The sequence below is a fragment of the Leptonychotes weddellii genome, chromosome X (assembly GCF_054177405.1).
Source record: "Leptonychotes weddellii isolate Sample4059 chromosome X, ASM5417740v2, whole genome shotgun sequence".
Classification (NCBI taxonomy): domain Eukaryota; kingdom Metazoa; phylum Chordata; class Mammalia; order Carnivora; family Phocidae; genus Leptonychotes; species Leptonychotes weddellii.
Window position 1 is genome coordinate 51,561,476 of NC_138385.1, and position 13,001 is coordinate 51,574,476.

General features: G+C 36.8%; 1 protein-coding gene across 7 annotated transcripts in view; it reads left to right on the forward strand.

Moving 5' to 3' along the window:
- BRWD3 (bromodomain and WD repeat domain containing 3) overlaps nt 1-13,001 on the forward strand; it is a 192,385-nt gene that overhangs the window by 121,578 nt on the left and 57,806 nt on the right. For all 7 annotated transcript variants that reach the window (XM_081808590.1, XM_006726913.3, XM_081808591.1 and 4 more), the window contains 4 exons: nt 3,825-3,974; nt 5,496-5,572; nt 6,162-6,330; nt 7,807-7,920. In XM_081808590.1, the coding sequence (XP_081664716.1) occupies nt 3,825-3,974; nt 5,496-5,572; nt 6,162-6,330; nt 7,807-7,920 (510 nt within the window). The remainder of the gene's footprint in view (nt 1-3,824; nt 3,975-5,495; nt 5,573-6,161; nt 6,331-7,806; nt 7,921-13,001) is intronic.

The following is a 13,001-nucleotide window of genomic DNA, read 5'->3' on the forward strand; positions in this document are numbered from 1 at the left end:
GATATTTGCTGTGGGTTTTTAATACATGGATTTTATGAACTTCAGGAATGTTCCCTCTATCCCTATACTCTGAAGAGTTTTAATTAGGAAAGGATGCTATATTTTGTCAAATGCTTTTCTGCATCAATTGAGAGGACCATATGGTTCTTTCGCCTCTTATTAATATGTTCTGTCATATTGATTGATTTGTAAATGTTGAACCACCCTTGCATCGAAGGGATAAATCCCACTTGGTCGTGGTGGATGATCCTTTTAATGTATTGTTGGATCCTATTAGCTAGGATTTTGTTGAAAATTTTGGAATCCATATTCATCAGGTATATCAGTCTGAAATTCTCCTTTTTGATGGGGTCTTTGCTTTCTTTGGGGATCAAGGTAATGCTGGCCTCATAGAATGAGTCTGGAAGCTTTCCTTCTGTTTCTGTTTTTTGAAACAGCTTCAGGAGAATAGGTATTATTTATAGTTTGAATGTGTGGTAGAAGTCCCCAGGGAATCCATCAGGGCTTGGACTCTTGTTTTTTGGGAGGTTTTTAATCACTGCTTCAATCTCGTTACTGGTTATTGGCCTATTCAGGTTCTCAATTTCTTCCTATTTCAGTCTTGGCAGTTTATAGGTTTCCTGGAAGGCATCCATTTCTTCCAGGTTGCTTAATTTATTGGCATATAGTTGCTGATAATAATTTCTAATAATTGTTTCTATTCCCTTTGTGTTAGTCCTGATTTCCTCCCTTTCATTCATAATTTTATTAATTTGGGTCCTTTCTCTTTTCTTTTGGATAAGTCTGGCCAGTGGTTTATTGATCTTATTAATTCTTTCAAAAAACCAGCTTCTAGTTTTGTTTGTCCAATCTACTGTGTTTCTGGTTTCTAATTCATTGATCTCTGCTCTAATCTTAATTATTTCTCTTCTAATGTGTGGCTTATGGCATCATTTTTTTGCTTTTCCTCTAGTTCTTTAAGGTATAGAGTTAGTTGGTGAATTCAGGATTTTTCTGGTTTTTTTTGAGTGAGGCTTGGATGGCTATGTATCTCCCCCTTAAGACCGCCTTTGCAGTATCGCATAGGTTTTGGACCAATATGTTTTTGTTCTCATTGGTTTCCATGAATTGTTTAAGTTCTTCTCTGATTTCTTGGTTGACCGAAACATTATTGAGCAGAGTGGTCTTTAGCTTCCAAGTGTTTGAATTTCTTCCAATTTTTTTCTTGTGATTGAGTTCCAGTTTTAAAGCATTATGGTCTGAGAATGTGCAGGCAATAATCTCAATCTTTTGTAATCAGTGGAGACCAGATATGTGACCCAGTATGTGGTCATTTCTGGAGAAAGTTCTGTGTGCACTTGAGAAGAATGAATATTCTGTTGCTTTAGGGTGAAGTGTTCTGTATATATCTATGAGGTCCATCTGGTCCAGTGTGTCCTTCAAAGCTCTTGTTTCTTTGTTGATTTTCTGCTTAGATGATCTGTCTATTGCTGAGAGTGGAGTATTGCGGTCTCCTACAATTAACGTATTGTTATGGATATGACTATTTTCGTTAACATTGGCTTATGTAGATGGCTACTCCCATGTTGGGAGTGTAGATATTTACAATTGTTAGATCTTCTTGTTGGATAGATCCTTTAGGAATGATATAGTGTACTTCTGTGTCTCTAACTACAGTCTTTATTTTAAAATCTAATTTGTCTGATATAAGAATTGCTACCCCAGCTTTCTTTTGAGGTCCGCTGGCATGGAAGATGGATCTCCATCCCTTCACTTTCAGTCTGGATGTATCTTTAGGTTCAAAATGAGTCTCTTGTAGACAGCATATGGATGGGTCCTGTCTTTTTATCCAGTCTGCAACCCTGTGCCATTTTATGGGAGCTTTTAGGCCATTCACGTTGAGAGTGATTATTGAAAGATATGAATTTATTGTCATCATGTTGCCTGTGAAGACTTTGTTTTTATAGATTGTCCCTGTAAATTTCTGTTGTATATCATTCTTGTGGTCTTTCTCCTTTTATAGAACCCCCCTTAACATTTATTGCAGGACCGGCTTAGTGGTCACTTGTTCTTTCAGTTTCTGCCAGTCTTGGAAACTCTGCATCACTCCATCCATTGTAAATGACAGCCTTGCCAGATAAAGTATTCTTAGCTGCATGTTCTTCTTGTTTAGTACCCTGAATATGTCTTACCAGGACTTTCTGGCTTGCCAGGTCTCTGTGGATAGGTCTGATGTTATTCTGATGTTTCTCCCTGTGTACGGAAGGAATCCCTTCCCCCTAACTGCCCTTAAGATGGTTTCCTTGGTTCTAAGATTTGCAAGTTTTACTATTACATGCCGGGCTGTTGCCTATTTTCCTTGATCTTGGGAGGGGTCCTCTCTGCCTCTAGGACACAAATGTTTGTTTCATTCCCCAGATTAGGGATGTTCTCAACTACGATTTGTTCAAATGTATCTTCTAGTTCTCTCTCTCTACCCTCTCAGGGATCCCAATAATTCTGACATTAGAATGTTTCATGGTGTAGCTTATTTCTCTGATTCTGTTTTAATGGATTTTGATTTGTTTTTCCCTGGCCTCCTCTTTTTCCTTCTTTTCTATCAATTGGTCTTCCAGGTCGCTAATTCGTTCTTCTACCTCGCTTACCCTAGCTGTTAGATTATCTAGATTAGATTGGATCTCATTGATAGCATTCTTAAGTTCTGCCAGTTCAGCTTTCATTTCTGCCTTTAGAGACTCTATGTTGCCATTAATCGATTAATCATTCTAGCTATTGGTCTTCACAATTGCTACCCTGAATTCCATTTCCAACATCTTGGTTATATCTGTATCCATTTGTAAATCCGTGGCAGAAGTCATGGTCTCTGAGTCTTTCCTATTTTTGTGGTTCCTCCTCCTAGTCATTCTTTTGGGGGGTGGTTGAGGGAATGTACAGAGTACAAATTATTGACCACAACCCAAGCAAAATGCACATGTTTTTATAGGGACCTTAGGGTTGTCGGCCTCTTGTTCTTCCAGCCTGTCTTCTGGGGGAGGGGCCTGCTGTGCTGTTACTCAGGCAACCCTGTTTGGGCAGAGTTGCCCTGCCCCCTGTGGGGGGAGGGGATGGGCTCAGTGAAAACCAGTTTTTTGGGGCTTTTGTTCTCTGGCGGCTTTCCCTGGTGGCTTTCTGCATCTCTTCCGAGAGTCAGAGCAGAAGAGATCGTTTCCAACCCTCTGCCTCAGACCAGAGAGATCGTAGTCTGTTCGTCAGTGAGCTCTCCAGGCCACACTATCTCCGTTTCTGTCTGTGCTGCTATCATCTGCAGCATCCTGTGTTCTGCACCCCTCAGTAAGGCTCCCAGTCCTTGCCTCCAGGTTGGGGCACGTCTCTGCCCTTTGTGCTTTTAAAACTGCCAGCTGCCCCAAGTTCCAACATGCGGCCCCACCACTCCAGGTTTCAATCTGGGGGGCTTCCCTAAATTCCTTTCCTCATCGCTACTGGTCTGTGAGTTTCTGCCCATTTCCCAGCACAGGAGGGCCTTTGTGCTCCTGTGTTATTTCACCTTCCTGGTGCCAACGGTTATGGTAGCTCCCTCCCCCTTCCGTTTATCTTCCAATATTTGCCCGCAGAATCACGACTCCCCACTTTGTACCTAAAAACCAGCTGCCTGCGATATTCTGTTTGTAAAGATCCAGATCTATCTTCTTACATCTCAGGCTGATCTCATGGGTGTTCAGAGTGGTCTGGTAGATATCCAGCTCAATTCCAGGGACCAGTTGGAATAGTGTCCCCCACTCCTTCACCATCTTTTCCTCCCCCCGAGCCTTTCATTTTTTTAAACCTATTTTCTTTCTGTTTTACAGAATGATTATCAGCCTAGCTGTGGGCGGTCTTTACGAAGGACACAGCGCAAGCGTCAGCATACTTACCAAACACGGTCCACCATAGAGCATAAATCACAAGCATCGTGTCAAAATTCAGGTGTACAGGAAGACTCAGACAGCTCCTCTGAGGTTAGCTATCTGCTATTATTTACTTAGTGTAATTTTTAGTTTACCAGTTAGTGTCATCACCTTGGGTTTACTTTTAATAGTCATTTTAATATAATTTTAATGTATTTTCTTTTAAGAAGAGTATTCATTAATAAGGCATTTAATAGGCAACTTTGAGCATTATATTGAATTCCTTTAGATATGTTCTATGATTTATACCAAAGAAATTATTTTGTTTGAGTGTATCAGATATGCCAGTAAAAGTTTGACTTCGGGACAATGAGAAAAGAGTGAGAGGAATTCTGCCCATAAATAAAAAGTGGAATATAAACAGTGATGACTAGTTTACAGTCCCAGAACTCATTTACTGTGTAATCAGCAGAAAGGCACATTTTCAGTTATTGTTGACTTCATCAGTCATGGAGATTATGAAGTGATGGCTTTTTTCAGACCTACTTTTTTCATGGTAATAGAATAAGAGTATACCTGTTCTTTTCTTCCTCTCTTCTTCAGTCCTTTCCTTTTGTTCTCTTAACAACTTTAGTTGTTAAGTGGCTAATGTGGGTTTAATTATTCATTGACAATATATGGCACTCCCATTATTCTTCCAGCATTCAATTTTTTAATTCTTATCAATGATATCCTTCCTTTTCTCCCTCACCTATGGAAATCTTGAACTAAAATGAATGGTCAGGTATTGAGGAATGACATTACATTTCTAATGTCTTAATGGTAGTGAGGTTTTGTTTTAAAAAAGAATCTTAATCTTACTAAATGTTTACAGTTAAAATTCTTTTTTTATAAAATGACATTGAAATAATCACGTGGGTATGAGGCAGTTGGTGATGGTACAGATAGAACAAGATTGGCAGTGAGTTACTGTATAAACTGGAGATTGTGTACACAAGGTAATTTATTCTCTCTACTTTGCTATGTTTGAAATTTTGCATAATAAAAATTATTAATTTTTATGGAGAGTAATTATATTAACTTGGCAGAGGCATATAGATATTTTTTAAGCAATGGTTTTAGCATTTAAGAGGGTTATATTTGGGAACCTTAAGGAGTCTCTTCAGCCTTTGAAATAATAAAAGATGTCCCATATCAGTAAGATAGTAGATGTTAAAAAGAGTTTTAAATACCTGGTAAGCTTAGTTGTGAGTTACAGATATATGTAGAAAAATGATTATGTGCATTTTTTAAATATTTATTTGTTTTAGAGAGAGAGAAAGAGAGAGTGCGTGAGTGGGGGAAGGGGCAGAGGGAAAGGGAGAGGAGAGAGAGAATCTCAAGTAGACTCACCACTGAGTGCAGAGCCTGACAGGTAGCTCAATCCCACCGCCACGAGATCATGACCTGAGTTCAAAATTGAGTCGGACATTCAACCTACTGAGCCACCCAGGAGCCCCTAATTATGTACTTAACTGGAAAGTTGTTTTGGTTGGAGAAAATACAAAAAGTGTTATAAAACAGGTACTGTGTGATAATTAATAATATGCTAGTTAATAACCATATATCTCAATTGCTGGCTCCTTATTGCAGGAAGATGAAACAATTGGCACAAGTGATGCTTCTGTAGAGGATCCTGTTATTGAATGGCAAAGTGAAAGTTCTTCCAGGTAGTTTTAATGGTTTTGATTTGATCAAAATTATTTGACCATTTTAATGTGAAATTATCTTCTTGTAGGAATTTGGTAAAACCGGAGTTAAAATAGTATTTTATAGTAGAAAGAGTACTAGGTTGGAAATCCAGAAACTTGCTTTATCCTGGTTCTGCTAATATCTTTTTGGGCATGTCACTATGGGCTTTAGTTTCCTCATTTGTAAAATAAGATGCTTTGTAAATCCAAGATTCTGCATCTTAGCAGGCTATGTTTATTTAGTTGAGTTTTAAAACAGCTATATTTAACCATTTACAGGGATTAGGGGCACCTTTATTTAAAGAAGCTTTTGTGACTTGAACAGGAATTTTGAATTTTAAATTCTGTTATGGGAAACTAACCATTATACTTTATTCAAGAAGGATTTCACTGAAATCACTTAGATAATGATCAAAAATCTATATTGATATTTTTTCTGTTCAGTTAGAACAATATCAAGCCATGTCATTTATAATGCTGTTTTATTACAAAATGATCATCTTTCAATTAGGAGGCAAAATTATTCCTTTTCTAAACTTACATATTCATAATTTTGATATATTTATAGTGATTCATCAAGTGAATATTCTGATTGGACAGCAGATGCTGGAATAAATTTGCAACCTCCAAAAAGACAAACCAGACAGGCAACACGGAAAATATGCAGCAGCTCTGAGGAGGAGAATTTGAAGTCATTAGAAGAAAGGCAAAAGAAACCTAAACAAACTAGAAGGAAGGTTTGTAAATTTACAAGTTGTTTTTGTTGTTTTTGTTTTTGCCTTTGACACTTGAATAATAGTAACACTTGACTTTTCTCTAAAAATAACATTCCATCTGAGAAACTAAGTAAAATTGTCTAAAATGACTTTAAAATAAAAAGAAGTTTTAAATTTTTTTCTGTTATCAAAAGTAGAGGCTAGAATATCTTCATTATTATTTTAGTTATTATTAAATTAAAACATTGATAATCACTTTTTAAAATATAGTAGAGTTTTATTTATTTTTTTTATTATGTTGTTAGCCACCATACAGTACATCATTAGTTTTTGATGTAGTGTTCAATGATTCATTAGTTGCGTATAACACCCAGTGCTCATCACAATACATGCCCTCCTTAGTACCCATCACCTGACTACCCCATCCCCCAACACCCTCCCCTCTGAAACCCTCAGTTTGTTTCCCGGAGTCCAGAGTCTCTGATGGTTTGTCTCCATCTCTGATTTCCCTCCCTTCAGATTTCCCTTCCTTCCCCTATGGTCCTCTGTGCTATTCCTTATGTTCCACATATGAGTGAAACCATATGATAATTGTCTTTCTCTGCTTCACTTATTTCACTTAGCATAATCCTGTCCATTTCCATCCATGTCGATGCAAATGGTGGGTATTCATCCTTTCTGATGACTGAGTAAATAGTCCATTGAATATATGAACCACATCTTCTTTATTCATTCATCTGTTGAAGGGCATCTTGGTTCCTTCCACAGTTTGGCTATTGTGGACATTGCTGCTATGAACATTGGGGTGCATGTGCCCCTTCTTTTCACTACGTCTGTATCTTTGGGATAAATACCTAGTAGTGCAATTGCTGGGTCGTAGGAAAATTTAGTAGAGTTTTAAATAATAAGCTACTATAGTATGAAAATGTTATTCTTGTCATGATTCTGGTCATAAATTTCTGTACATTTTTGACTTGTAAAATGGAAGGGTATAATAAATTATGTAGGTGTTCTTCCATTTATTTATATGTTTTTATTTCATCCCAATGGTGGTTTCTCTTCCTCATAGAATTTCAGGTAAAGACTTAATCCACATAGTTATTTGAATATTAATTTAAAAATTTATTATGTATATATTCTGTATCCTGTTGCTTTAGTAGACAGAATTATCTTCTTGATTGTCACCATTTTATTGGCAAAAAGATCCTCTGTTACTTTCACTCAAATTCACATGGTATTCTGAGGTCTTGAAAGTTTGTGGTTCTTACATAGTTTATAATGTTGTATTATTATCTGTCAGCCAAAATTGAGCAACATATTAAAGAATTAACTTGATTATTTTATTGGTACAAGATTGTACATAATTGGTGAATGAAAATGTTTAAAATTTGTATATTTTAGGTTTTATTATAACCTGATTTTTTTTAACATTCTCTGTTATTTTTCATACTACGATTCATATATTTATGGTTTATATATTTGTGAACTATATTTTAGAAAGGAGGACTGCTTTCTATGGCAGGTGAACCCAATGAAGAATGGTTTGCCCCTCAGTGGATTTTGGATACCATACCACGACGTTCCCCATTTGTCCCACAGATGGGAGATGAGGTAATTGTTACCTGTTATAATCTTTTTCTCTTGGAACCTCAAGAGCACTCACTTTAATCAGTCTTAGGACATTTATATTCTCAATTCTATTATAGTTATATGTACACTGTCTTAACTGCTCTCCTCCATTTTATATTCTTGTGGACAGTGACAGAATCTTACTAGTTTTTGTATCCTTGGTGTTGTCGACAACCTACCTCTGTGCTTCAGAGACAAAATATAACTCGAAGACAGAGTTTGAGTAAAGAGGAAAAGAGGAACAGTAGCTTTATTGCCTTCCCAGGCAAAAGAGGCTACAGCAGGCTATGGCCTTCAAAAACTGCTAGTCCACTGGAGGAAGGGGATAGGGGGTGTTATAGGGAAATACAGAATCAAGCCAGTTTTGATAGGCGTTGTGTACTTTCTACCAGCTCTTTTGTCATGACGTCTTTAGGGTGGTAACAGGTTACTGAAACAAAAGGCTAAGAAGGGAGGAGGGGAGGTTTGCAGAATAGAGGTAAAAGGTTACTTTAAAATCTAGCTTCACTGAAGCATTAGTGTAGCCATTTTGATTTCTGTTCAACTTAGCACAGAATCTTCAATATATTAGATGCTCAGAGAATATTTAAATAACTTGATTGGCTTATGAACTCATGAAAATAATTGTCTTTATTTTTAGCTTAATTGCCACTTAGTAGAATTAAAGTGATATTTTGAGTCCTAATTCAAGTCCTAGTATTCTTTTTTTTTAAAAAAGTCCATGCTCGGGGCGCCTGGGTGGCTCAGTCGTTAAGCATCTGCCTTCGGCTCAGGTAATGATCCCAGGGTCCTGGGATCGAACCCCACATTGGGCTCTCTGCTCGGCGGGAAGCCTGCTTCTCCCTCTCCCACTCCCCCTGCTTGTGTTACCTCTCTCGCTGTCTCTCTCTCTCTGTCAAATAAATAAATAAAATCTTTAAAAAAAATAAAAAAGCCTATGCTCAACCTGATAGAAAATATACTAGAGGAAGTTACCCATTTCAGTGATTAGAAGAATGTCATTTCATGAGCAAGTCTTTCCTACTGAGCCTATGATTGAATTAACATAGCCATGTTTATCAGTGTTCCGTCAAAAATTGATTTAAATTCTCTCTTGTGAGAAAGTTTTCATTTTCTTATGAAATTATGGTAGCATTGTAATATTTTAACTAAAATTGGCTTGTATATTCTCTGATATATTGAGTAATCATTTCTGAGTGATTAAATGTTTGCAGTTTTTAAGACTAATAATAGGAATGTAATATTGCCATCATAATAAAAGAAGGGGCAGAACTTCGCAAATGGATCTAAAAGTCATGGGACCAATAAAAATTTCACCAAATGTTTCTATAATTGACTTGTAGATATCTTATACCAGACACAGTGATCAAGTAGTCTTATAAAGAATTACTTGCTCATTATCTTTTGATATTATTAAAATGTTTCCTTTCATAATTGTGTCTTCAAGTAAGTATTGGAATTTGGAGCAATGCTTGTTTGTGTGGTTATTTTAGTAGAACATGCTCTGATGAATGCTATATTTAAAAAAAACCTAAAGAACTTTTTCAGGGGTATATTCAAAATCATGATTTGTTGTACTTATTGCCTGTTCTTATGGAGGCTTAAGGGGAGTAATTTTTTTTTAAGATTTTATTTAAATTCCAGTTACTTAACATACAGTTTTATATTGGTTTGTTTCAGGTATGCAATATGCTGATTCAACACTTCCATACAACACCTGGTGCTCATCACAAGTGTACTCCCTAATCTCTAGCACCTATTTAACACATCCCCCTACCCACCTCCCCTCTGGTAACCATCAATTTATTCTCCATAGTTAAGTTTCTTTCCTGATTTCCCTTGCTCTCTCTTTTTTTTCCCTTTGCTACTTTGTTTTGTTTCTTAAATTCCACATATGAGTGAAATCATATGGTATTTGTATTTCTCTGACTGCCTTATTTCACTTAACATGATATTTTCTAGCTAAATCCATGTCCTTGCAAATGGCAAAATTTCATTCTTTTCAATGGCTGAGTAATATTCCATTGTGTATAGATAAAACATCTACTGTATCCGTACATAAGTCGATGGACACATGGGCTGTTTCCATAATTTGGCTATTGTACATAATACTGTAATAAACATTGGGGTGCATGTATCCACTTGAATTAGTATTTTTGTATTCTTTAGGTAAATAACTAGTAGGGTAAATTCTGGATCCTAGGGTAGTTCTATTTTTAACTTTTTGAGGAACCTCCATACTGTTTTCCACAGTGGCTGTGCCACTTTGCATTCCCACCAACATTGCAGGAGGGTTCCTTTTCTCCACACCCTCGTCAAGACTTCTTGTTTCTTGTGTAGTTGATTGTAGCCATTTTGACTGGTGTGAGGTGGTATCTCATTGTAATTTTAATTAGCATTTCCCTGATGATGAGTAATGTTGAGTATTTTTTCACCTGTGTGTTGGACATCTGAGTGTCTTCTTTGAAAAAATGTCTATTCATGTGTTCTGCCCATTTTTTAATTGGATTATTTGTTTTTTGGGTGTTGAGTTTTATAACTTCTTCATATGTTTTGGATATTAACCCTTTATCAGATATGTCATTTGCAAATATCTTTTCCCATTCTGTAGGTTGCCTTTTAGTTTTGTAGATTGTTTCCTTTGCTACACAGAAACATTTTATTTTGATGTGGTCCTCACAGTTTATCTTTGCTTTTGTTTCCATGCCAATGTCAAAGAAGTTAGTGCCTGTGTTCTCGTCTAGGATTTTTGTGGTTTGAGGTCTTTCATTTAGGTCTTTAATCCATTTGGAATTTATTTTTGGTTTTGGGTATATGAAAATGGTCCAGTTTCATTATTTTGTATGTTGCTGCTCAATTTTCCCAACACCATTGGTTGAAGAGACTTTTTTTCCCATTGAATATTCTTTCCTCCTTTATCAAAGATAATTGATCATGTAGTTGTGTTCTATTGACCTATGTATCTGATTTTGTGCCAATACCATACTGTTTTGATTACTACAGCTTTATAATGAAAATTGAAGTCTGGAATTGTGATGCATCCAGCTTTGCTATTCTTTTTCAAGGTAGCTTTGGCTATTTGGGGGTCTTTTGTGGTTTCATACAAATTTTAGGATTGTTTGTTCCAGTTCTGTGAAAAATGCTAGTGGTATTTTGATAGGGATTGCATGAAATGTGTAGGCTATGTTGGGTAGTATAGACATTTTAAAAATATTTGTTCTTTCAATCCCTGAGCATGAAGCATCTTTCCATTTCTTTGTCTTATCTTCAATTTCTTTCATCAGTGTTTTACAGTTTTTAGAATACAGGTCTTTAACCTCTTTGGTTAGATTTATTCCAAGGTATCTTATTAGTTTTGCAGCAGTTGTAAATGGAATTGAGTCCTTAATTTGTCTTTCTACTTATTCATTTTTGGTGTATAGAAATGTAACAGATTTCTGTACATTCATTTTGTATCCTGCAACTTTACTGAATTCGTGTATCAATCCTAGTATTCTTTTAGTGCAATCTTTGGGGTTTTCTATATAGAGTATCATATCAACTGCAAATAGTGGAAGTTTTATTTCTTCCTTGCTGATTTGGATACTGTTTATTTCCTTTTGTTGTCTGATTGCTGAGGCTATGACTTCCAGTACTATGTTAAATAAGAGTGGTGAGAGTGGCCATCCCTGTCTTGTTCCTGACCATGAAGGAAAAACTCGCAATTTTTCCCTTATAAAGACAATATTAACAGTGGGTTTTTTGGTATATGGCCTTCATTATGTTGAAGTATGTTTCCTCTAAACCTACTTTGTTGGAGGTTTTTATCATGAATGGAGACTGTACTTTGTTAAATGCTTTTTCTGTATTTAATGAAATGATCAGGTTTATAAAGAGTTAAGAGAATGGAATAGTGGGGGTACCCTATATTTGCCTTGCCCCTCAAACACAGCTAGATAAGTATCGGGTCATTCTGAACACCCACGAAATCAGTCTGAGGACTGAGATAACAAATTGAACAACTAGAGGGAAAAAAGAGGCCACATTATGGAAGCACAGACAGACTTCAGTGAGCAACACAGTGCCCACAGTAGAGGCTTAAGCTGTGTACACTAAACCCTGGCCCCATGAGCTCTGTAGGTGCTTTTTTCCTAAGGCAAGCTTGCCTGAGAGCCAGAACAACAGGCACCTTCCCCAGAAAATCAACACAAACCACCCGCCCTCACCAAGTCTACTGACCATGGAGTGTGGCAAAACTTCAGATCTAGTGGAAGCTGGATCTAGCTTCTTTTAACAAGCTGACCAGAGCACACCTAGCTAAAACTCACCATGCACTGGATAAGGTCCAAGCACTCCCTACTGCAGGGAAGAAGAAACTCTGCAGAAGACTGACATGAGGGAAAGAGCAGCCAAAACACAGCAACAGAGTACACACAGCATACACCAGAAACATTTCCTGAAGTATCAGGCCCTGATCAGTATATGACATCTTCTTCATATAGCCATTACCCTCAGGAACAGGAAATATAACGGGCTTTCCTAACAGACAGAAGACAAGATACCTAGGCAAAATGCCACATTGGAGGAATACATCCCCAAAGAAATAACAAGGTCATGGTCAGGGATCTAATCAATATAGGTATAATATGCCTGAAACAGAATTTGAAACAACAATCATAAGGATAGTAGCTGGGCTTGAGAAAACCATACAAGATACTGGGGAGTCCCTTACTGCAGAGATAAAAGACTTAAAAACTAGTCATGCTGAAATAAAAAATGCTATAAATGAGATGTGAAACAGATTGGATGTAATGACATGGATGGAATGAATAAGTGATATAGAAGATAAAATTATGGAAAGTAATCAAGCTGAAAATAACAGTGAAAGGAAAATATTGGATCATGAATGTAGACTTAGGGAACTCAGTGACTCCATAAAGCATAATAACATTCATATCAGGAGTCACAGAAGAAGAAGACAGGGAAAAAGGGGCAGAAGGTTTATTTGAGCAAATTATAGCTGAACATTTCCCTAATCTGGGAAAGGAAACAAACATCCAAATCTCGGAGGCACAGAGAACTCC